At 41.6% G+C, this 26,226-nt stretch overlaps 2 protein-coding genes across 4 annotated transcripts in view; one reads left to right on the top strand and one right to left on the bottom strand.

Moving 5' to 3' along the window:
- Positions 1-1,915, bottom strand: part of SRSF11 (serine and arginine rich splicing factor 11) — a 42,912-nt gene extending 40,997 nt beyond the window's left edge. Inside the window, exon 1 of one of the 3 annotated variants that reach the window (XM_058657989.1) lies at positions 1,788-1,915. The gene's annotated coding sequence lies outside the window, so the exon portion shown is untranslated. The remainder of the gene's footprint in view (positions 1-1,787) is intronic. The other 2 variants (XM_058657999.1, XM_004588772.4) reach the window with 2 other exon arrangements.
- Positions 1,916-1,919: 4 nt separating this feature from the next.
- LRRC40 (leucine rich repeat containing 40) overlaps positions 1,920-26,226 on the top strand; it is a 61,541-nt gene continuing 37,234 nt past the window's right edge. Inside the window, exons 1-3 of the mRNA XM_058657957.1 lie at positions 1,920-2,175; positions 16,969-17,150; positions 23,485-23,558. Of these exons, the coding sequence (XP_058513940.1) occupies positions 2,025-2,175; positions 16,969-17,150; positions 23,485-23,558 (407 nt within the window). The 5' untranslated portion in view covers positions 1,920-2,024. The remainder of the gene's footprint in view (positions 2,176-16,968; positions 17,151-23,484; positions 23,559-26,226) is intronic.

Genomic DNA, 26,226 nt, shown 5'->3' with positions numbered 1-26,226 from the left:
TTAAGTTTGCTTTAATCCATTTTCCAAAAGTAACACAAGATATAAAAGCTAATTCCCACTCATTTAACTACATACATATCTAACTTGATTTTTTTATAAAGAAACATAGTTCACATAGATTAGCTTTTAGTTTCTGTGATTTTGAGATAAAATACATAATTTTCCCAAGTGCATGATGTGATAATTTTCACTGCTACTTGTTCAATCTGTATGTGCTACATAAGTATAATATACTTTGTAAGAGTATTATGGATACATACCCGTAAAACTCTTACATGTCAGCTTATATTTATTTAAGTTTGCTATAGATGTATGGCCACTAGGATTTTTAAAAATAACTTTGCTATGAAACAGGGTACTCTTTTTCTTATACAATATAATGATTAACATCAACAATGAAATTCTTCAAGCGAAAGTACATTGAGTGAAAGATTACACATCCTGTTATGTTTTTGTTTAAAATGAAGGCTATTTTAGGGGCAAGTAACAACTATAAAATTCTATACTTGAGCAATTAATTCTCCAAACGTCGGTTGCTACTTCCTACAAAAGAGAAAAATGTATCCCAAGTTACAATGTTCTTCTAAAACAACTGAAAATTATTTAAGGATAAAAGCAAAATATGAGTTGGCTAATTCACGATGATTAACAAAGGAAAGTTTTGGAGACAGACCTAGGTCCACATCCCTGGCCATGGACAAATTTCTCAACCTCTCTGAATAAGTCTCAATTTCTGACACTTACGGAGGGCTTGCAAAAGTATCCAGTATCACTGTTTTGCAGACCATCTCACCAGGGTGCTCATTAATGACCTTGCAAAAGCAGATGTGGTCTTTGTTTTATTAGCTTTTTCCTTGTTTAGAAGGTAATACCTGTCTCTTTCTGCTGCTTGCCTTTAGTGTAAATGACTCTCAATAACTAAAGAAGAAAGAAGGGGTAGGATAGCAAGAATTTGGACGCAAGTAAAGCAGGTAGTAAGCATTATCTCTTAAGAGGGCCACCATCCTGGTTTCCAGTTTCCTGACTTACAACTACCAGCAAAAGAAAAACCCAGCACCCAGGAGAGTAGCACGCAGGCTAGATTGTTACCAGAGTTACCTGCTGCATCAATCAGCGAACTGTGTGTTTCAGATGAAACAGCAACTTCTTAGGAAATATGCAGTATTGAACACATTTTTTAAAAGATTTAAATTTCTACCTTCACTTATTTCATAAACCTTGAGGTAGGAACTAGGATCCCTAAGTTAATGAAAAGAATAAGCTTTAGCATTGTTACACGGCTTTTAAGCAGGTGAGAATCGAACTTGTTTTTCTCTGACTCCAAAGTCCAACCTGTGCTACATTGAAGATACTGTCACTACCCGTCCCTGCAAACCGTTCCGTTAATAGAGAGCATTTACTGTAGCTTAAGCTTTTCTTCTTTCTGTGCTGCCAACTCTTGCATTTCATATTATCTCCATCGCTGGGCCATAAACTCGGTGCAAGAATGATACATTAATTCCTGCAGTCAGAACCTAGGCCCGGACAGTCAGAACTCGGTTCCTCCGTAAGCCGGGAGGTCTGGCGCCACCATCACAAACCACAAGCTCAGGCTAGCGTCCAGAGGCTGCAGACCGCACTCAGGTCTCAAGTTTTAGTCAAGGCCCGTGCTCAGATCGGGGAAGAGCAGACGGCCGTCCTTCCCAGACTCCTTGCCGCGGCGGAGGCACCGAGAAAGTTGCAGTCGCGGTTAACAGTGCCAACAGAGCATCCGAAACCCCTTCTTAAAACCCGTTAAACGCACTTACGTGAACGAAGTAATTCCGGGACGCTAGGCCCGCACTGGCAACGGAAAGGGCTCCTCTGTCCTCCAGCCGTAGGGGCTGCTGGTGACGACATCAAGGCCGCGCCGTGGGCAGACCAGGCCCTGCGCGAGGCCACGAGCTCGGCGCTCAGCGCGCGCTCGTGAAGGGGGCGGGGCGGCCCAGAGGCGCTTCGTTTAAGCGTCACGGGCGGGCTGTGGTGTGTCTGAGGGCGGCTGGAACATGTCGCGCTTGAAGGGAGCGGCCGGGCGGGATCCCCGCGCGGGTTTCAGAACTGAGACAAGAGACTCCAGCGCTTCCATACCCCAGGGGTTGTTAAAGGCGGCGAGGAAGAGTGGCCAGTTAAACCTCTCGGGTAGGAACCTCAGTGAAGGTAAGACCTAGGGATCCCGCCAGCCTGTGCCTGCTGTCTGGAATCAAGGGCACTTGGCTTTGCTTCCGCGCCTCAGGCTCCTACCCAGGTCCTCTTCCTGTAATCTGGCGCGTGATTCTATGGTGGCTTACTCCGCAGTCTGGTCAAAAGACTTGCTGGGTCTATGGTCAAAATGTAATATGGCGTTGTTCAGGGAATATCCTACTCCAATGGTGTAAGTAAGTTCATGTGTGATTGAATTCCCTGTTAGATGGATGAAGACATTGTGTTTCAGGCCCTCGTTTTCCTCTTAATCTGGGCTCTAAAGCCAGAGCACTAGAATTTTGTTACATTTCACCTGTTCCTTTGTGAACTTAGAGTGAATACCTCTGTGTCCTACCAAGATCCCTAGTTAGGAGTGAAGGAACAGGTGTTTCGAGTTGAGGATCAGGACGTATCTCAGCGTTTGAATTTGGGTCCATCCTCAGAAGTCCAGTGAAGACCAACAAGCACGGTTCTGGATATAGTTAATGAATAACCAAGTGTTTTTCTGATTATCTTTGTGTATGAGGGACAGAAGGAAATATAAAATTTTTCATTTAATGTTTTACTCTATTTTATATATTCGAAGGCTGATGAAAGCCTTCCGTTTTCCTTCCAATGCTTATTTTCTTATTTTGTCATAGACTGGGTAAATAATTGGGGTGAAACAATGAATGACATAAAATCTTTATCTGCAAGACTATTTAATCAGTGGAAACCTGAACAGTTTTAGATGCTTCTGTATGCATACTTGATTTTCCTAAAGCCTGCAACATTTTCCCTTACACCTGCAAATGACCCCACTCTGGCTTGCCTTAATTGTTCTCAGAGATCCCAATTAAAAGAGCCCCTTCCCAACCACCCTAAGTACTATTGCCAACACTCTGCTCTGTTCAGTTTAGAATAGCATTTATCACTATCAGAACTTATGCTATTTTTTTGTTTATTATCTTTGTTATCCTACAACTAGAACATTAATTTATTTAAAATTTACTAATATGAAAAGACTTTATGTGCTCTGTATTTTTTATCTTCTTTCCCTAGGCAGTGATACTTTGCAGTTGCATCTGTTTTGTTGCAAAAGACAGGACTTCATTCCTTCTTAATGGTGGGGTAGTATTCCATAATGTGTATGTACTGTATTTTCTTTAACCAGCCATCACCTGATGGACATCTGGGTTGATTCCATATCTTAGCTAATGTGAATTGAGTCCATATTGTCTTCCATGATGGTTGTACTAGTCTACATTCCCACCAGTAACGTAGGGAATGCAGAGGGCCTCGCTGGGTCAGGCCAAAGCACCTGCTCACACACTGAGGGCCAGGGCTAGGGGTGCCTTGGACTAGGTTGGGTCTGATTGCTCGCGATAACTGTGTTTGGTGATAGTTCTTATAAAGGTTCTTGGGGTTCCCCAACTAAGACACAGCAACCACCATTTCACCCAGGGAGGCCCTCTGGATTCCCTTCTGATCCACCCCATCTCAACTCCCTCAATTACCTGCAGGTGTAGTGGCCTGGACCATGAAGGCCCCAGAAATCATGTCAAACAAGCCCTTGCTGGCCCCCATTCTGCCCTGTTTCAAAAGCCCCAACCCCTAATAGCATGCTTCCCTTCAGCTTACTCGTGGTGACAATGTCTTTGGGGTCGCCCAGGGTGGTGGTCGTCCACTGTGGTACTACAGGTGCTCTGCCCTCCTCAAGATCATTAAAAAAAAAAAAAGGCAACTATGCTGGCACACTGGAATAGTTAATGCAAATTTGGCATTAGCCAGGCTCAGGATGCCAACCAATATTAGCTGCTTTTGACCTCGCAATATAACACTTGCCTAGGTACAAGGCAATCTAGGCAGTGGCCTGCATCTGGGAATTAATTATTTTATTGGAAAGTCAGATATACAGAGAAAAGGAGAGAGAGAGAAAGATCCTCTGCTGATTGACTCCTCAAGTGGCTGCAACAGCTGCAGCTGAGCCGATCTTAAGCCAGGAGCCAGGAGCTTCTCTTCCAGGTCTCCCATGTGGGCACAGGGTCCCAAGGCTTTGGGCCATCCTCGACTGCTTTTGCAGGCCACAAGCAGGGAGCTGGATGGGAAGTGGGGCTTCTGGGACATGAACCAGTGCACATATGGGATCCGGGCACGTATGCAAGGAGAGGACTCCAGTCACTATACTACCACACTGGGCCCAGAAATTTAAAATTTTTTGTAGCTAGTTTGAAGCTGAGAGCCAAGAGTTTCTTCTGTTTCTCCCACATCAGTGTAGGGGCCCAAGGCATTGGACCATTCTCCTCTGCTGTCAGAAACCATCAGCAGGGAACTGGATTGAATGTGGAATAGCCATGACATGAACTAGTGCCCATATGGGATGCCAGAACTGCAGGCAGAGGATTAGAGTGCTACGCTACTACATTGGCCCTTGTAATTCTTGAGGATTCTTTTTATTTCTTTGGTATCTATTTTCGTTTTCATCTCTGATTTTGTTGTTTTGGGTCTTTTTTGTTCTTGTTGTTGTTAGTTGGGCCAGCACTTGCAAGGTGAGGACTTTAGCCACTAGGCCACCACACTGGACCCAACTGTGGGAATTCTTGCGCGGCTGGGTGGATTTACTGCACTGTGTAACAGTGAGAACATTGCAGCCTGTGACTGTAAGAATTCTACAACTGCATGGTAGGGCATTGTGTGTAGTTGAGTCTCTGGACAGTCACAATGCCTGACATCAAAGGTGAAGAGATCTCTGATTGCCTGTGGCAAATCACAGCAGGGTTCTTGCTCACACTGAGAACTCTGAAGTAGGCATAATCAGAAAAGATCCTCACCACAACACATTGTACTGACACTCCAAGCAGTAAAAATAAAGATGATAAAATGTGCTGTCAGGCCCGGCATGGTAGCCTAGTGGCTGAAGTCCTTGCCTTGCATCCACCGGGATCCTATATGGGCATTGGTTCCTGTCCTGGCTGCTCCACTTCCCATCCAGATCCCTGCCTGTGGCCTGGGAAAGCACTAGAGGATGGCCCAAATCCTTGGGACCCTGCACCCATGTGGGAGACCAGGAAGAAGCTCCTGGCGCCTGGTTTCAGATCAGCTCAGCTTTTGTTGTAACAATTTGAGATATTTCTCTTTATTTGCTGCTTTGTGTTAATATGCCTTTCCAGTAAAGAAATCTTAAAAAATAAGAAAAGCTATTGTGCTCTCAATCCCAGGCATGGGAGTTGCTGGTCGTTGTTCCACTTGCTACTGCATGGTTGCACTGTCCATGCTACTACTTGGTGGCCCTCTGCTATCTGAAGAATTTCCAATCAAGTTTCTTTCCAAGTATCCCCTGGGAATGCACATCCTCTGCTTTTCTTTCACTAGTTCTGCTGGTCAAAATTACCACACTTTTTCCCCATTCAGCCATCCTATACTCCTCCTAGAATGCTAATTTGAAAAGGTCAGGAAGCTTTAACATCCCTAACCTTCAAAATAGTGTTTGGTTCCTAGTAGGTTTTCGTTAAATATTGTGGAAGCTGTGAGTAAGTAAACGAATATTCTGGTGTCTAGGATGTGCTAGAAGATAACTTGTTGGGTGTATCCCAGTGGTTTAATCTGTTAAACTTCCTGAAATCATGGATTTTGCCTTTCAGGTATAAATGTTATGGATCATAACTGTTTAAGTTTACATGATATGAACAACATTAACACAATACCTGGCATGCAAATCGAAATTAAGTGCCTGAGTCTATAATATTTCAAAGGAGGGTAAGACACTAATAGGAGAAATTTGTGATATTTCTAGTTTACTTACCTAAAAGGATCTGTTACCGTTATAATACATGTCTTTCTATGACTGTAGTCAATTTCATCCTTTTTCTCTCAATTTTTTAAAAAAGATTTATTTATTTATATTCAAAAAGATTTACAGAGAGAGGGAGAGACATAGAGAAAGGTCTTCCATCTGCTCATTCATTCGTCAAGTGGCCACAACGGCCAGAGCTGAGCTGATCTGAAGACCCAGGAGCTTCTTCATATTTTCCCACATAGGTGCAGGGTCCCAAGGCCCTCTGCTGCTTTTCCCAGACCACAAGCAGGAAACTGAATGTAAAGTGGCACAGCCAGGCCAGAACCTGCACCCATATGGGATCCCAGTACATGCAAGGCAAGGGCTTTAGCCACTGGGCTACTTGTCTCCTTTTTGGGTAATCTAGTCACTGTGTTTCTGAAGTGTTTATAATCCATTTTAGGGCCATGCTCCCTTTCTCAACATCTTTGCTCTTTTAACATTGTGTTCTTAATTGTTCTTTACCTTAATTTTTCATCTAAATGTGGAAGTAATAATACCTACTAAGGTGTCTATGAAGTAATATAGGTAAGATTTCTGGTATATTTGAAAGTCCACTGTGGGGCTAGCACAGTGGGGCCAGCACTGTCATCTGGTACTGCAGTGCAGTTGTTGCATACTATCCAGCTTTCTGCTAGTGTACCTGGGAAGGTATCAGATGATGGTCCAACAGTTTGGGTCTTTGAGATCCACATGGGAGACCTGGATTGAGTTCCAGGTGCCTGGCTTTTGCTTTATCTGCCCCCAGCCATACAGAGTGTGACTGGCAAATCTGTCTACCTCTGTTGCTGAATGTGTGTTTGTGTGTCTTCATACCTTTGTTACTGTGCCTTACAAATGAAAAAAATTGTTTTTCAAAAAGGCATACACATTATGATCACTGAAAAAGAACAAATATAAATGTATGGTGGCCTCCCAGGTGGCGGGGGGGTGTCTCACTTTCTTTCCTTATCTATAATTGGCCATGATAGGTTTGGGGGGGTGGGCGTGCAGTGAGCAGCTCTGTCTTGTCAAGGACCCTGTTTTGCCCCTCAGAGGAGGAGCAGACCATACACCTTCCCCTGTTGGGGGATAAGTGCTGTCAGCCTCCCTCAGGCCAAGGGCATCTCCCCATCCTGTCTACAAATCTGAGAAAGAAGACACAGTAAAAATTGACCATTGTTTGGTAAAAATTTCCTAACTGAATTTCTTGTTTTAAACCTCACTCTCAGAAACTTAGTATCAATACAAAGAGTTACTTTTTCAAAACATAGATTTTATTATATCTTTCAAAACATTAGTTACCCATAGCTTACAATGTACAGTGTAAAATTCATAGGACGGCATGCAAAAGCCTTTGTAAAATTCCCCCCTCTCCATTTTATGGCTTCCCATCTCTTTTCAGCATCCAATACTTTAACAACGTGAACATAGCCAAGGATCACTTTTTTAAAATAATGAAATTCAAAAACTTTTTATAATGTTTTCAGATTTAACAGAAATTGACTACTCATTTATTTCCTTTCCTCTGTTAACGCATTTGCTTTCTTACTAGCCTCTTGTTTTAATGTAATATATTTGCTGTAATTGCTGTATTAATATTGATACTTTTTTTTAAAGATTTATTTATTTCATTACAAAGTATGATGGATCAATTTTCAGTTCTTGGAGCACTCTCCATACGCACTTCCTGGTGGCTGCACTAGTCTACACTCCCACCAGCAGTGAAATAGGCTACCTTTTTCCCCACATCGAAGCTAGTGGGTGTTAGTAGATTTTGCTGTAGTTACTCTTGGTAAATCCTGGATATTAGTCCCCTGTTTGTCGTGTAATGTGCAAAGATTTTTCTTTTCTGTTGGTTGCTTCCTCACTTTGTTGATTATTTCCTCTGCTGTACAGAAATTTTTTGTCTGGATGTCGTGCTGTTTATTTTGCTTTGACTGCTTATGTTTTTGGTGAGTTTTCTAAGAAGTCTTTATCAATACCTCTTTCATCTTGTAGGGTACTTCCTATGTTTTGCTATAATAGGGTAAAGGTTTCTGGGTGTCGAATTAGGTCCTTGAGCCATTTAGAGCTGATTTTTGTATAAGGTGACAGGGTGGGGTTCTTAGTTCTTAGTTCTTTCTTCTGCAAGTGGATATCCAGTTGTCCCAGTAGCATTTGTTGAAGAGACCACACTTCTTCCCTGGATTTTTAGTTCTTTTTTCAACGATCAGTTGCCTATACAATTATGGATTCACAAGTTGTTCCGTTTGTTCTTTTCTGTTTCCGTATCAGTACCCTATTGTTTTGATTACCACTGCCCTGTAGTATGTCTGGAGATTTGGAGTAGTGATTCCTCTAGTCTTACTCTTGTTCTTCAAGATAGGTTTGGCTATTTATTATCTCTATGTTTCCAGGTGAATTTTTCTAACATCTTTTCTATTTCTGAAAAGAATGTTGTTGGGATTTTGATTGGGATCACATTGAATCTGTATGTTACCGTGTATTACTGTATATTGCCTTGCTTCCACAATCATCTGCGAGGGCTGTGCTGCTCGATTTCTGCTCATGATTGGGTTAAAAAACCACCGGGACACACACTTCTATGGCTTGACTCCCTTCCTGCGTTCCCAGGGACCTCTGCTTCCGTCTGTCTGCTGGTGGAGCTCCAGTTGCTGCTAGGGTGTCTGTGCATTGCAGCACTGCTCCACTGTCTGTTACATCCCCATGGCCACAGGTCCCCGGTGGCTCTCTGCTGTTGTCCTGAGCACTCCTAGTGTCCAGGGTCTCGCACTCGCTGCTCCTCCTCCTCTAATTATTCTGTCTGCTTTAACACGTTCTTACCCTATTCCACTCTCTTGCTCTCTTAAATTTCATTTCTGCATGCATCCTCCATTAGAATGTCCTACAAAATAGTTCATTATTATACAAATCGTATGTGCTCTGCTCATTCTTTTCTATATAGTTTTCCCAAACCTGTGGCAACCACTGATCTTTGTGCTGCTGTTACAGTTTTGCCTTTTCTCCTGTTTCAAATCATGTTGGAGTTAGCCTTTCAGGCCACTTTTTTTTTTTTCATTAAGTAATGTACTTTAAATTGCTTAAATCTTTTTAATGACTTGATAACTCATTTCTTCTTATCGCTGGGTCATGTTCCATTGGATAGTAGTACCATTTTGTCATTCTCCCACTTTTGAAGGATGTGTTGGTGGCTTCCACTTTTTGGCAATTATAAATAAACATTTAATAATTAGGTCTTTTGTATGAATATATACATTCTGCTCATTTGGAAAAATCCTTGAAATATGATCATATGGTTACACTTTAGTTTTGTATGAAGCTGCCTGCTAGTCTTCTTGTATGTGGCTGTATCATTTGGCAATCTTGTAAGCAATAAATGAAACTTCTTGTTGACCTGTAATCTTTCCAGTATTTTATATGATCAGATTTGTGAGTTCCAGACTTAAGGTGTATCTCTTTCAAAATTTTTCTTAAGATTTATTTACTTTTGGAACATGCTGGACCCCTGGAAGGAGGGAAGCTTGGCAGGCCTCTAGGACCACCCCATCGTGGAGGTTAGGATTTTTGACCCACACTGGTGCCTGTAGCTGAGCTGCGTGATGCCCTGGGGGAGGGGCATGCACTGTGGGCCTTCAAGACCCCCTGCTTGGAGGCTTTTTTGACCTGGTACAGTTACTTATAGCTGAGCAGACTGGATCCCTGGGAGAAGGGAAGCTTGGCAGGGCTGCAGGACCACCCCATCGTGGAGGTTAGGTTTTTTGACCTGAATGGGTTCCTGTAGCCGGGTAGCCCATGCTCCAAAGGGGTGCACCCTCACGGTTAGAGGGTCTTGATGTATAGGGGGATGATGGGATTGCATGGGTGGCAGTGGGAGATGACCTGTGACTTTTATGCCCAGGTTAGGAATTACAGCTGAGGGACTTCCATTGATAAGTCCACAACAGGTGTATGTATGTAGGGGACTGCCACCAAAATGGTTTGGAGGGGGGGAAGAACAAGAGAGAAAAGTGGGTCTGATAGCAGAATCTGGGGGGCAATGTAAGCTTACCCCTGTGGAACTGCAGTCTGTTGGCTCACCAAGAACTTCAAATAGGGTCAGACCTTGCTGGAGAACAAAGGGAGCATTCCCAGCTGGGTTGGGGTTCCCACTGGTGAGAATGAGAGTAGGATTGAGGGCAGCAGATATGGCTGTACATGGTTACAGACTGCACCAGTGAGGGTGTGCACTGGAACTGTGCAGTGACATATTGGGCTTGATTCCAGCCCATACTGGTACTCGTGAGAGCCAGGTTGGGTGTACAACAGGCCAGACTAGGTCTTGACTCCTACTGAACTATGTGAAAGCCATGTCTGGGCATGGAATAGGTAGTGCTGAGCTGCAGCACCCAACAACAAGAACCAGAATGGGTATGTATGGCAGGTTGAGCAAGGCCACTGTTCTTTTTTTTTTTTTTTTTAAGATTTATTTATTTTTATTGGAAAGTCAGATATACAGAGAGGAAGAGAGACAGAGAGGAAGATCTTCTGTCCAATGATTCACTCCCCGAGGGACCACAACAGCTGGTAAGCCAGGAGCCTGGAACTCGATCTCTCATGTGGGTGCAGGATCCCAAGGCTCTGGGCTGTCCTCAATGCTTTCCCAGGTGACAAACAGAGAGCTGGATGGAAAGTGGAGCTGCCAGGATTAGAACCAGTGCCCATATGTGATCTTGGTGCGTTCAAGGTGAGGACTTCAGCCGCTAGGCCACTGTGTCAGGCCCAAGGCCACTGTTCTTGTCAGGACAGGAGATGGACAAAGTCAGCCTGGATCAATGACCCACTGGTGTGCAGAAGAACTGCCACTGGGAGGAGATTTGATGGAGGAGCTTGGGAAACTCCTTCATTGGGATATAGCCTCTGCAGGTGAGTGCAAGAAGCAAGGCAGGGAGCAGGTACGGTTACGGTGCCTGCTGGTATACATGTGGGTCAGGTCTGGGGACAGACCAGTGTAGGCCAGCACATAACAACCGCTGGCAGATCTGAGAACCAGGGCAGGGGGCAAGAGGATCCAGATCGGGCTGCAACACCAGGCAGTTCACATTAGGACTGGGACAACAATCAGGCTGGGCTGGGATAGGCTACAGCAGCCACCAACAGGAACTGGAACAGGGACAGACTAGACTAAGCTAGGCTGTGCAGTAAGACTGCAGACGCTGAGGTGAGGCGAGTCATGCCAACCTGGGCCCTGCGGGGGCCGGGTACATAAGTCCCAGGGTTGGGATATCTGACAGGGCTCAGGTAGCTTGGCTCAGGTCATGGGGCCCACCTATGTGATGGGGCATGGGTTCCTGAATCCTGAGGACAGGGGAACCAGTGGGATGTGGGTCAGTTGGCTTAGATCCTGGGGACCTAGGGTGTCGGCTTCGTGAACCCCAGGGCTGGGGGTCTGGCAGGGCTTGGATCTCCTGGTCTGGGCCCCAGGGACCACCTAATAGGTGGATGTCGGGTTCGTGAGCCCCAGGGGAAGGAGATCGGTGATGCTTGGGACACCTGGCCCAGGTACTTCGGCTCTCCTGCAAGAACAGGCCCTACTTAATGAAGATGGAGTAGCAATGGACACAGGCCCTGTTGTAAAAAGAAGAATTTGGCAAACATTTGGTGCTGCAGCAGAACAGAACTAACTGGAAAACTACGCAGAACAAACAATGACAGCAAAAAATCTCAGTGAATCGAGCCAATGAGAGGGTGACGACATTCTCAGATCGGTGAAATCGGCAGCATTTCAGAACTATCCCAACCTCATGAACAGAGCCCTCGGAATATGTACACATTGAGGCTCTGGTTGATACGAGGTGGCAGATTCTCATCCCTGGGTACAGGGACATTGTTCCTTCCCTCATGAGCAACAAAAAGAAATGGCAAATTTGTAAGCAGTGCATTCACCTAATTTTCCCTGAACCTATGTCCTTGCCACACTGATCAATCATTATCGTGTAATCATTATTTAAAAAAATAAAATGAAAAAAATGATTTATTTTTGTTAGAACGGCAGGTCAGATTTGCAGAGAGAAGGAGAAACAGAAAAATCTTTCATTTGTACGTTGGCTCCCTACATGACCGCCATGGTCTGAGCTGAGCCAATCCTAAACCAGAAACCAGAAACTTCTTTAGGGTCTCCACATGGGTGCAGGGTCCCCAGGCTTTTGGGCTGTCTTCTACCTTTTTCCTAGGCCCTAAGCAGTGTGCTTGATGGGAAGTGGAGCAGTTAGGACACAAACCAGCAATGTGAAGATTTAGCCATTGAATCGTCATGCCAGGTCCTAATTTGTTATTTCTTATGGCAGCCCTGACCTCCGTCCAAAGCTCCTGTGTGGGTGGCAGGAACCGAGTAGTCGGGCTGTCCTCCACTGCTTTGTGGGGCACATTAGCAGACAGTTTATTGAAAAGTGGAGCACTCGAGATGAAAATTTACCTTGCTAGTCCCAAGCCATCAGTTTTTAGTGTGCTGAAATCTAGGGAATTTTGTTTGTAATTCTATTTGTTGAACTAGATAGTTGTTTTAAAATCCTGTGTTTTGGTTAAATAGAAAAATTGTTTTAAACTTTAGTGTCTCAGCCTCTTGAGATGTATTATATTATTGCTAATGTCATTTAAAAAATAATGAATTCCATATAATTAATTTTATGATGTACATGTGTGCCTGCATTTCTTTATTAAACTTTAAACGTGAGAGTACCCTATTGTGGTTTGTAAATATAGAGTTCATTTTTTAATGTAAGGAGGTCATTCGTGTATGTGAATAAGTTTGAGAACATGGTAATGTTTATCAATTAGCTTTCACTAATTTTTTTATATTACAGCTTGATCTCTTTTTCCTCTTTTAAAAAAATAATCTATTTAAAAAATTGAACTACAGATGCTTCCCTCCTCTGGTTCTTATTTCAAGTGGTGCAAACAGTGAGGTGTAGTCCTTTCTGGTCTCCTACATGGGTGGCAAAGGCCTAAATATTAGCAGGAGACTGGATTGGAAGCAGAATGGTTAGGATTCAAAGTGGTACTTAGGAGATGGCAGCATTGCAAGTGACAGTTGAACCTGATACCCTGACAAAACCAGCCTTGGTGATCGCTTATTTATTCTTGTGAAGTGTTCATAATTGCGTATACACTTAAGTGAGTGACATTTTAAGCCTAGGCTATGTTAGTATTATCCTCCACCTACGAAATACTCTTTATACCGTTCGAGCATCCTTAATCTAAATTATCTCGTTATCTCAAATAAGAATGCTAAACTGCGTCTATGCAAATATTGCAAAGTCAGAAATTCTAGAATCTGGAACATTTCTTGTCCCAATCATTTCACATAAGGAGTACTCAACCTGTACTACTATTGTTAGATATTGAGGTGTCACTGGAGTCCTGTCATAAACTGAGCTCCCACTGTATTAGTTTATTAACCAAGTTGACAGATAATTCTTAGATTGGCAGTGTATTGATGATGTCCTATTGTATATCACACGTTAATGTATTTATAGTGTTTCAGAAAATGAGAATGGATCCTAGTGGGAATTGAGTATGGTTTTTCCTTTTGCCTTAAGGAAACAATTATTACTGTATGTCATGAGTGATCTTTCTATCTCTGAAATTGTTTAAACGTTTTTAAGATTTCTAAGTCTGTTGTTTTTATAGTTCCAGTGGCCATATGTATCCCATGTCCTTGATAAAAGGACTATTTTAAATGTTTTAAAAGATTTCTTTTGTCTCACCCAGTCATTTAAAAATATCTTCTAGTTCTCCACCATCAACTGATTTCTGAGTCTTCATTTGTGTAAGTGTACAAAAAAGTAATGTATTCCCAAAATGGAAAGAAATCTTTTTTCTAGTGTTTTTTAGGAACCAGAACCTAACACCAGCCATTCTGATGGATGTTATGTTTCCTAAGCACCGTCTTAACTGCTACACCAAACATTTGCCCCAGAATGTTTTAAATAGACAATTTGATTCTTTAATAGAGGCACAGAAACTCAGTTTTTCTATTGCTGTTGTACTTTTTCCTTTCAAGCAATGTGAGTCTTTTAAGATGTTGGAATTTGCGGCATGAAGTTCATAATATTGTATTCTCTTAGTTTGTAGTCATGTTCACTTTGATTCTGGAGTGTCTAAATTTGTTTCTGTTCTGTTTCCTGTGTACACCTAATGTGTTACCAGTTTTATTGATCTTTTAAAGGAACTGACTATATTTGGTTTTAGTACTTTCTCTGTTTTTTCTTTCTTTCTTTCAGTTCACTGAAAGAAGTGAATTTTGTTGTTTTAAGCCCTGGAATAAATCGGGATATGTCACAAATAAGTAATGGGGAAAAGAATGATAAGTTACTGTGCCAGAGTCCAGCTCTAGCTGAGTTCGGAGCTCGGGAAGGGTGCGTGGAGTCGGCGATAAAGAAAGACACAGACACTCCTGCTTGGTGCCTTCTTGCTTTTTTCTCAAGAAGAAGCTGTCCTTTTTATTTACTTAGACACATCGCAAGCCTCTGTACAAACGTTTGATTTTTTTATCTTTAACTTTAGAACTAAGACAGCATACACAGTTGTTCAATTAATTTTTACTTCATGGTCAACCAGGTGCTCTTAAAGATAATTCTGTAAGTTACTATATAATCAGTTTCTTTAAAGCAAGCCATTATTCATTCTTCAGAAGTAGCCATTAGGTGACAGCTAGAACTCCAAGGCCGAGGCACAGATGGTTACTTACGAATCAGTAAAACATTCCTATTACATTTTATTTTCACAATTTATCTATCACTTCATGGGAGGAATACATCAAAAGAGAAAGAACATAAGGATCTAAGACAAAAAGTTTCAAACATTAAATCCCCCTACAACTGCAGGCCCTACAACCTCATAGACAATCAAACAATCAAACAATAATCGAAAGTATATCTCTGTGATGTTAATAGAATCGCCCTAGTTTTCCTCTAGTTAAAAAATTATGAACGCGGCTAAAACAGCTACATTTTCTATGCCCTAAAAAGTTGCAAGGACCTTTAAGGTCACAGCAACTATATTTTTTGCCATAGCAGTTTCCACTCATGCTCCCATCAATTCCGTTAGTTTGTAAAATTCTTATTAAGCCATTTCCTAGAAGGCATGCTATATGTCTAGGCCAGATTTCAGGACAATGGGTAGGCACACAGTAAGGTGTCCAGAAATGGCATGGGTTTAATTGTACTCCTGTGCACAGTTAAAGGCCCATTCACCAAGACATTATCAATAACATTAACTCTCAAGCTCACATTACTTGCCAAAGCCATCTCACAGGGGCAAACAATACCTCAATAGACTACAAGATTCTTAGCGGGGTGCTTGAGTGTCCATGCAAAAAGGGGGTGAGACTGCGTCAAGGTGCTCAGAGAGAAATCCGCCCGGGCCCTGCCAAACAGCTGGAAGCTCCCCGGGCCCTGCCAAGCAGGGGAGCTGTTCTTTTCACACCTTCGCACCATCCACACCTACTGCACAGACCCCAGCATTACTGTGTATGGGACATTGATATATGTTCAGTGATAGTATAACATTAGTAATTATCTTTCCTTTGATAATTCCTGCAAGAAATTTTGTCTATAAAAATGTCTGAAATAATAATAAAATATTTTAATGCAGTAGGTACTTTTTTATGTACAAATTTCTATGTGCTTTATCCCATAAAAATACTTGTTGCATTGTTCTTTAGTTGTAATTACCTTGATGTACATGTATAGCTATTAGGGATAAAATTAAGCATATTATACAAGTTACACAGTATGGTTTTTAATGTTTGTATTACTTTATATTTTTTTTTTACTTTTTATTCTAGAGCTTTCTGTTGGTGACCCACAACAAATAGTACATTGTAGTATTTTTTTTTTTGTTTTGCTTTGTTTTGTATAGTGAGTAATATTTAGTTTCATTCAAATATTTGTGTTCTTATTTCAGTAGACGTTTTGGTGAGAACCAGCTTACAGCTAATTGCTGCATGGTGTGTGTGCTTCTTGTCCCTATTTTACCATCTGTACCAACACACCAAAGTAATATAAAAGTAACAGAGATAAAATTTATGGTGATTTTACTCCAAGCTAGGAAAAGCTATATTTACCTTGTTTAATATCAGATCAAATTCCACACATTATCTCTGTATAGAGGCTTACTGTTTTTAATAAATGAAAGTCTACTTAAAATAGTTTGGTTATAATACTATTGTAAGCTTTTTCCTGGAGCTTCAAGTTTTTTTTTTTTTTTTTTTAATGAAAATATAAGTCTTATTCAACTTGAACAGTCTTATTATTATAGAAATTGTCACTGGGTACATTAAGTAATACAATTTTGTGTGGTTGGGTGAGAAATAAAATCATATATTGTAAAATACTGGGTAGCTACCAAATTTAGATATTCCACCCAGATAGTAATGAACAGGCAAGACAGCATTGCTTTACTTGGGTTTGAATCTTATTTCTGGTCTTCATTGCTGTGAAAACCTGGGTAAATTTTTATATTCTTTGTGTCCGATTTTTCTGACTTCCAAAATGAGAATAGTAATACCTCCTACCTCACAGAGTGGTTGTGAAGTTTAAATGAGTTAGAATGTAAGGAGATCGCCTAATATCTGTGTTAGCTATTCTTGCCAGCCTTTTCTCAGCCACAGTGTACATTTAGTTACAATGGTCCATATAAATGTTGATTTCTCTGCCTTTTCTGTTATTCTGTTAGGATAATGGTAGAGTCCATCATTTGCCTTATATATCAATGGAAATTTACTGGAGAGAATATGTACCTAATAAATATAGTGAATGATGTTGAAAGTGACATCTGTTACATAAAATATGTACTGCATATTAATTTTTGAATAAAATCAGCTTTCATTCTAGTTATGACTTACTTGAATTTTTACTTGCAGAAGTACATAGCTCTTGTAAAAATAAGTCACATGCATCTTTTGTTTTGTTTTGGTGTGATGGTGATGGAAATAGTACCTCAGTGTGTCTGGAGAATAAATGTGGATATCCCTGAAGAAGCTAACCAGAATCTGTCATTCAGTGCTACTGAACGATGGTGGGAACAGACAGATTTGACCAAATTAATACTATCAAACAACAAACTTCAGTCACTTGCAGATGACCTCCGACTTCTGCCTGCATTGACAGTTCTTGATGTAAGTTGACTGACCATATATATATATATATATATGTATTTCTTACATTTTATTATTATCATTTTATGATACAGTTCCATAGGCTCCTGGTATTTCCCTTATCCCGGCCCCAATCCCACCCTCCCCCACCCCACCTAGTTCCTCTATGTCATTACTAAAGTATAGTTCTTCATACACAGTCATATGTCCATCATTGCGGGCATGGACAATGGCAGAGTCCAGCATCCTATTGTCAAGATATAGTAAACAGTTTCATTGGCAGTCCATCTTTCTCTGGAAGTAGAAATGCATATTGCATTGTATCCTCACATCTGGATGTTAGTCTCCATTTCACAGCTACTGTACATCCCCTCAAATGAAAAGTCATGATACAAAATCAACAGGAAGAAAAATAGAAATTTACAATGCCATGAAGTTAAATTACATGCTACTAAATGACTAACGTGTAGCTAAAGAAATGAAAATCAAGAAACTTCTTGAAGAAAATGATGCTACTGTATGATCTACGAGTCATTGAATGATTTAATCAGAAGAAAGTGTTTTGAAGAGATGAAGTTAACCGAAAACATCAAATCCCATGTAATATAGTTTCCGCTGATTTTTGTTGAAGTATGTCTCTTCTAGACAACAAATAGATGAGTTTTGTTTTTGAATCCAGTCTACTAATCTATGATGTTTGATTGAGCTTAAGCCATTTACATTCAGGGTTAATATGTATGGGTGGCACTTTGGTCCTGTCATTTTAGGAATGGGTTGTTCATTGGTTTAGTCTTCTGTTGTCATTTTACAGGGATGTTCTTCCCATTTACCTTTGGTTTTTGTTTGGTGCTATTTCTCTTTTCTGTCAAGAGAACATCATTTTTTTTTTTTTAAGATTTATTTATTTTTACTACAAAGTCAGATATACAGAGAGGAGGAGAGACAGAGAGGAAGATCTTCTGTCCGATGACTCACTCCCCAAGTGACCGCAATGGTCGGTGCTGTGCCACTCTGAAGCCAGGAGCCAGGAATCTTCCGGGTCTCCCACGCAGGTGCAGGGTCCCAAAGCTTTGGGCCGTCCTCGATTGCTTTCCCAGGCAACAAGCAGGGAGCTGGATGGGAGGTGGAGCTACCGGGTTTAGGACCTGTGCCCATATGGGATCTGGTGCATTCAAGGTGAGGACTTCAGCAGCTAGGCCATCGCACTGGGCACAAGAGAACATATTGAAGTATCATTTGCAGAGCAGGTTTCGAAGAGGCAAATTCTTTTAACTTTTCTTTAGTGTGGAAGAATTTTATTTGATTTTCAAAGATGAAAGAAAGCTTTGCTGAATGTTATCCTAGGCTGACAATTTTTTCTTTAAGAATCTGGAATATGTCACTCCATTCTCCTCTTGCCTGTAGAGTTTTCTGTGAGAGATATCCTGTGAGTTTAATTGGCATTCCTTTATATGTCGACTGATTTTTTTCACGTGCATGTTTAAGAATCTTTTCTTTATGTTCGATTGCAGAGAGCATGATGATCATGTGTCTTGGTGAAGATCTCTTTTGGTCAAGCATGTTGGGAGTTCTGTGCCCTTCCTGGATCTTTTTTTTTTTTTTTTTTAAGATTTATTCATTTTATTACAGCCAGATATACAGAGAGGAGCAGAGACAGAGAGGAAGATCTTCCGTCCAATGATTCACTCCCCAAGTGAGCCACAACGGGCCGATGCGCACCGATCCGATGCAGGGAACCTGGAACCTCTTCCGGGTCTCCCACACGGGTGCAGGATCCCAATGCATTGGGCCGTCCTCAACTGCCCCCCCAGGCCACAAGCAGGGAGCTGGATGGGAAGCGGAGCTGCCGGGATTAGAACCAGTGCCCATATGGGATCCCGGGGCTTTCAAGGCGAGGACTTTAGCCGCTAGGCCACGCTGCCAGGCCCTCCTTCCTGGATCTTGTTTCCCAATTCTTTCTCTAGATTAAGGAAATTTTCCTTTATTATTTCATTAAATACATTTGTAAAACAGTTTCTCTTTTTGCACCTTCTGGGACTCTCATAACTCTTATTTTTGGCCTCTTAATTGTGTCTTTCAGTTCTTAAATACTTTTTTTTTGGCCTGATCCAGCTCTGCTTCCAGCTTTTTGTTTGATTCCTCCTGATGCCTGGAAATATCTTCCAATTCTGAGATTCTTTCTTTTGCTTGCTTCATTCTATTTTGGAGACTCTCCATTGTACTTTTAATTTGCTCCATTGTATTCTTAATTTCTGGTATGTCATCCTCGATTTGCTTTATTGCTTCCTTAAATTCTTTGAGCTCTTGCATGAGCTTCTCATTGTTGATCAGAATCTTTAAAACGAGTCGTATGGAATCTGTGTCCCCCATTTTCTCGATGTCTTCTTCAGTTAACTCTGAAGTTAGCAAAGGGTTTTGCTTCAGTAATATTCATTTTACCTTTGTTTCTTCTTTTGCTCTTGATTATTGTACTTCTGGTTAGCAGAGTCTTCTCCTTGGGGTAGGTTTCTGAGCTGGGTCACCCACAGGTCTACAGTTCGATTTTACTTATTGTGGTTGGTGCACAACTCTTTGCTTCTAGCCAACTGTGCCACAATCTCCAGCGAGTTCCAGGTCTGGGTTCTTATGTTAGATTTCCACAAAGAACTCTATAGCCCCAACTCCTGGCTCACCACTCTCCACCTCCTGTGATACCGTGCTGAGGCTGCACTGTTGTCTCTGCAACCTTTCTCCCACTTTCGGTTGGGGCAGGTCCCTGGATTAGAGAGGCACCACGTGTCCTATGCAGTTAGGTTGTTGGTGGTGCTGATCTTGCTGGAACCTGTTGGACGTTAGGTCTGGGTGCCACACGGACCTATTTTGACCTGTACAATGCCACAGTCAGTATTATTTTCCTGCGGGACCAGTGCAATCCAGTGAACTCAGTGAGTTCTCGCGAGCTCAGCACATGTACAGTTCACTGTTGTCCCCTGTAGTCCTAAAGCTATTGCCACAGTATACAAAATGGTGCCTGATGTACCACTACTAGAGTTCTTGATCTGCTGGCCATCAGATCTGAGGGCTACCCAGATCTGTCTTGGGTGGAACCTCTAGAATGCCATGTTGATGCAGTTCACTGAGTCAGAAATGAGTTCACTCCCAGCTCAGCGTATGCTCAATCCTTTCCCTTGCCTTTGCCTCCTTACGCAAAATGGTGGTCAATTCGGCTCCAGGGTGCTGACTGGGCTGTGAAATCCACCCTGTTCTCGCACTGCCAGTCTGTGATCTGCTGCTCTGACTCTGCTCCTGATCAAATCAAACAGACCAGCAGGACGGACAGTTCTTTGGGTTCACCTCCCAAGCTCCCAGTGGAAGTCCCTTCCCACCTGGTTGCTGGTGGAGTTCTGGCTGGTGGTGGAGTTCAGATCGCCATTAGCTGAATGCTGCAGGAGTTTCCATCACTGCAACACCACACTGTTGTGTCTGCTGCTTTTCTGTGACTGACTGCTGTTGTTCTGTCCTCTCCTATTTCCTGGAATGTGTCCTCTCTGCTTCATCCTGATTAAATGTTTCTCCATCCGTTTAAATTTGTCCTTACCCTATTCCGCCATCTTGATTCCAAGCCATGGATTTTACTGACTAAATACAAGTCAGTAATACTTGAAAGGACAGTGAAAGCTTTAATGATCAGAAAACTTTCCAAGTTAAATTGGTGTAACCTAGTTGTAAATAACAAATTAGTATGTTAAGCATAGCAGAATAGAGTACAGCATGAGAACAAATTTTGATTGCTAGATATAAGCTTTGTGTCTTTAGGAATGTTGTATCTCCACATCTTAGTCTGTATTCGTACAAATAAGGAATAAGTCTACCACTTGTTTTTAAAATGTATTAGAATTAAATGAAGTAATTATAATTAGAATAATGCACACAAATAAAATCAGTATTTAACAAGTGGTTGCTTTTGCTTATCTTTATTTCCTTTTTTATAAATCGTTACTTCTATTATGCATATTTAAATCACGTTCAGCACTTAGGGCAAGTTTTCTTTTGCAACATGCCTGCAATGTCATTGACTTAAATTACTCAGATTTCAATGTTTTTATCAAGGGACTCTATTTTTAGTCTCTGGTTATGTGTATCTTGGTGGAGTGAGTGAACAGTAGTTCTTTTGTGGATTTACAGACTTGACTTAGCAATATCAAAATCCCTCCAATTTTTGTATGAAAAAGTTAGATCCAAATTACTGAAATTTCTAGGCAAGCTTTTATTTTTTGCATCTGTAGGATGGAATGAATCGGTTTACTCAGATTTCTTTACCTTAAAGAGGAGAGTTTGCTAGCACTTGAGAGTATTTTTGTGTATGTTGAGTTAATCCTATCATCAGAGGATTATAGTTTCTAAATCCCTTGGTTCTTATTTAAAGTCAGACTCTGCTCAATGAGGTAGGTGTTTTGTGTTTTTTGCTTGTTTTCTTACTTTTAAAAATACTTAATTATATTGATGATTTTTTTTTAAGATTTATTTTTTATTTTTATTAGAAAGTCAGATATACAGAGAGGAGGAGAGACAGAGAGGAAGATCTTCTGTCCGATGATTCACTCCCCAAGTGACCGCAATGGTCGGTGCTATGCCACTCTGAAGCCAGGAGCCAGGAATCTCTTCCGGGTCTCCCACGCAGGTGCAGGATCCCAAGGCTTTGGTCCGTCCTCTACTGCTTTCCTAGGCCACAAGCAGGGAGCTGGATGGGAAGTGGAGCTACCGGGATTAGAACTGGCGCCCATATGGGATCCTGGTGCATTCAAGGCAAGGACTTTAGCCGCTAGACCACCACGCCGGGCCCTAATTATATTGATAATCTTAACATAGTCGATTAGGTCACAAAGCATCAAGGGCTATAGCAAAGTGGGTAAGATCATTGTTTCCACATTCTCTCTTTTTTTTCCCCCTGCATCTGGAGTAAGGAGGGAGATAAAGTGAAAAGCCCTATCGGGGTCTCCTGTCCCGTGGAAGAAATCACCCAACACTCAGGACGTTTCAGAGGCACTTTTATTCCAACCTTCAATTCATCGTTTTGGGCAGAAGCCCCCGGCTTATATATCCATCCTATCCATTAAATCCGTTACCCAGAAGCCTTCAGTTAATTCAGTTAATTCTGTTAATGCCGTTACACAGAGGATCTCCTACCCCCTCCCCCAAGCCCCTGGCTTATCTCTCAATCCTATCCAATCAGCTTACACGCCTGAGGCAAGCGGTAAAGGGCCAATCACAGGGCACTTCCAAGGCTCCAAGAGGAAGTAGGGTCCTGGTGTCATCTTAGGGCGGGGCATTGTCAGTGCCCCCAACAATGCCCCATCCAGATTTCCACCTATACCAGGGTCTCCTATGTGGAGCATGCTCCGAGGGCACTGCTCAAGTGGTTTTGATAGTTCAACAGTTATGAATTGTTACCCATCTTGCCATTCCAAGCACCATGGGATTTCTAGAATGCACTGGCTGACAGTCTACCTTAAAGTCTCCATTTATCCAGATTTTCACTAACAACACTTGGCTAAAGTAGATGATAGATTTGTTCTGTCCTCTATCCTCTGTTGTGGTACCAGGTGTCCTCTGCAGGTTCTGATGGACTGCCATATCCTCCATGTACATCTAGATATGTGGTCTACTGTTCCATCTGAGGAGGCTCAACCTTGACACATGCACTCCATGGTCAACCATGGAACCTGCACTTCTCTTCATGGTTGGGATTCTGAGATGAGCAGTTCAGTTGGAGGGATCCCCAAAGAAACTTCGTCTGAAGTGATCGCAGACCTGATTCTTGTTTGTACATGCCTGTACAGGGTTTGGCACAGTCCATTTCCAGTAACACTTAGTTTATATTTTATCACTTTATGATTTCTGAGCAGTTTGATTTCAAACTCAATTTTAAAAAAATTATTCTTTTAACTCTCATTTTATTTGAAAGCACACACAGAGAAAGAGAAGAGTTCATGAACTAGTTCACTTCTCAAATGCCCTATAGCACCTGCTTCTGGGCCAGTGCAGAGCCATTCTCTAGTAAGGGGCAGGAACCCAAGAACTTGAGCTAACATGTACTGCTTCCCAGAATGCGCACTATCAGGAAGCTGGATTGGAAGCAGATATGGGACTTGGAACATTCTGTTGAAATGTGAGCATCTCAAGCAGTGTTTTAATTACGGCACCAAGCATTCCTTCCCTTTTCCCTTGCAGACACTGTTAAAATTACCAGTAGCCTAAATCATTGCGATTGAATTAGGAAAACGGTGGTTATTGGTGAATATTTTTCTGTGATGGCAAAATTAACATTGTTTATTATAAGCGTAAGAATATCAACTTCATCTTTTAATAATTTTAGATACATGATAATCAGCTCGAATCTCTTCCTTCTGCTATAAGAGAGTTAGAAAACCTTCAGAAACTTAATGTCAGGTAAGATGTAACCTTTTTTCTATTGACAATGATATATATCTAATAAAATTTTTTTCTGATTATACTCTTTTTTCAAGGCATAGTTAAAGCAAGATGTTTCAAGTTGTAATTTTTGGATTATTTGTGTTTTAAATTTTATTTACTTATTTGAAAGGCAGAAATACTGAAAAAAGGAATACTTTTCATCTGTTGATTGAGTACTTGGAATAGCCAGGGCATGGTTGGGCAGAAGCCATCAGCCCTGATCTCAAACCAGGTCTCCCGAGAGTGGCTCAGTGATCCCAATATTTGAGCAATAGCAGGTACTATCCAGTGTCTACATTAGTAGGAAACTGGAATCCAACAGAGTTGGGACTTGAACTCCAGCATTTTGGTAGGCAGGGCAGGCATTCCAGGATATCTTAAATATTGCACCAATTGCCTGTCCTTAGTTTTGTTTTACCATTACTTGTGTGAAGATTGATGTTTCCTGTAGTAATTGAGATGCCACTTTGAAATACCTGTGGTCCATGTTAGACTGCCTGCCTCAAGCCCTGGTTCCTCTAGTTCCAATCTGGCTTCCTGCTGATAGGTACATTGGGATGTAGCAGTTGATTGAGGGCTCTTGTCCCTGAAACCTGCAAGGGATATGCAGGCTGAGTTCTAGATTTTTGGCTTTAGCTTGCTCCAGCTGTGGCTGTTGCTGGCATTTGAACAGTGAATTGGTGGTTGAAAGATCCTATTCTGTCTGCTTTTCAAATAGCAGGAAAATAACAATTTAAAAAGAATTGTATTTATCTTCTTGGGTTTTATGAGGACGAAGTTACTTGATTTTTTTTAAAAAAATCCTTTCTGTTTTACGTTTTTAGTAATCTTCAGTTTTGAAAATGTCGCTTTTTATGTTATTTAGTTTATCTAAAAAGTACCCCAATGTTGAACAATAAGGAAGAAATGGAAAGCAATTTTTTGGTGGTAATGAAGTATGTCAAGAATTTTAATCTTAGTAGTTCTTAAAGTTTCCCAAGGATTCCTGAATTTCAATGGATGTTTTGCTGATATTACAGATGCCTGTAAGACAAGATGATTAAGCCACACTCTGACCCGCAATGTACACCCCAAATTTTAAGTTAGAATTTGTCTTGTTTAGTATATATATAAAAACTGATTAGATGAAAAGAGATTAGGAGCTGTTTTGTTTAGCAGAAGAAAAAAAAAAAGTACAGCTTGAAAAACCATGGTTTATAAAATATGATTGCAAATCTAACAAAGTATAGTGGAGTATGTTTTCAGAAGGCAAGTTAACTGGTTTTAGGGAATACAGTCCTTAAATAATAATGCTTTTTTTCATGAATCAGAAAAGATATCTGTGCATGAGAAAATGCTAATTGTTTAGAACCACACTGGAGTATCTTCTAAAACCTGAAAGGCACAGATGTGTTCTAAGAGCCTGGCATGGTAGCCTAGTGGCTGTAGTCCTCGCCTTGTATGCACCCCTATCCCATATGGATGCCAGTTCTAATCTCTGCAGTCCTACTTCCCATCCAGCTCCCTCCCTGCTTGTGGTCTGGGAAAGCAGTTGAAGATGGGCCAAAGCTTTGGAACTGTGCACCCATGTGGGAAACCTGGAAGAGGCTCTGGGCTCCTGGTTTCAGATCAGCGCAGCTTCAGCCGTTGCAGCCACTTGGGGAGCAGATGGAAGATCTCTCTGTCTCTCCTTTTTTTTGTAAATCTGTCTTTCCAATAAAAAAAAAAGATGTGTTCTAAACAGGTGGGAGAGTTTACAGCAAGAAAAGAGAACCATGGAATTAGTGTGTCTGTAGCTTTAGATTCTGTCATTTAAAGTATGAATTTTAGGATTAGGTACTTAGGTAAGAAAAGACGATGCAGGAAATATCTGCCTAGAATTAAATCTCTGCTCAGCTGGATCCTATCAGTTGTACAAAGCAATAGACAGTAATAACCAACTTTTATTTCTTATTGTGGAAAATGTTTTGGCTTCTTTGTTTGAACTACCTTTCTTTTTTTAAAAGATTTATTTATTTTTATTGCAAAGTCAGATATAAAGAGAGGAAGAGGAGGGAGAGAGAGAGGAAGATCTTCTGTCTGTTGATACACTCCCCAAATGAGCGCAACGGCTGGAGCTGAGCCAATCTGGAGGCAGGAGCTCTTCCAGGTCTGCCACATGGGTACAGGGTCCCAAGGCTTTGTGCCATCCTTGACTGTTTTCCCAGACACAAGCAGGGCGCTGGAAGTCAAGTGGGGCAGCCAGGTTTAGAACTGGCACCCTTATGGGATCCCAGCATGTGCAAGCTGAGGACTTTAGCTGCTAGACTACTGTGCCAGGCCCTACTTTCTTTCTTTCTCTCTCTCTCTTTTTTTCTTTTTAGAGAGATTTCTTTATTCTTTAATGGAAAGGCAAATTTGCAGAGAGAAGAGATAACAGAAAGATCTTCATCTGCACAAGTAGCCACAATGGCAGGAACCAGGAGTGTCTTCTTGGTCTCCCATTTGGGTGTAGGGTCCCAAGGCTTTGGGCTGCTGCTTTCCAAGCCCACAAGATGGGAGCTAGATGAGAAGGGGACTACCCGGGACACAAACTGACACCCAAATGGGAATCCAGTGGATGCAAGGAAAGGACTTAGCCATTAGGCCATTGTGCTGGGCCCTGTTAGAACTACTTTTATTTTCA

Source organism: Ochotona princeps, chromosome 2 (assembly GCF_030435755.1).
Source record: "Ochotona princeps isolate mOchPri1 chromosome 2, mOchPri1.hap1, whole genome shotgun sequence".
Classification (NCBI taxonomy): domain Eukaryota; kingdom Metazoa; phylum Chordata; class Mammalia; order Lagomorpha; family Ochotonidae; genus Ochotona; species Ochotona princeps.
This window is presented reverse-complemented; position numbering and strand designations above follow the sequence as displayed.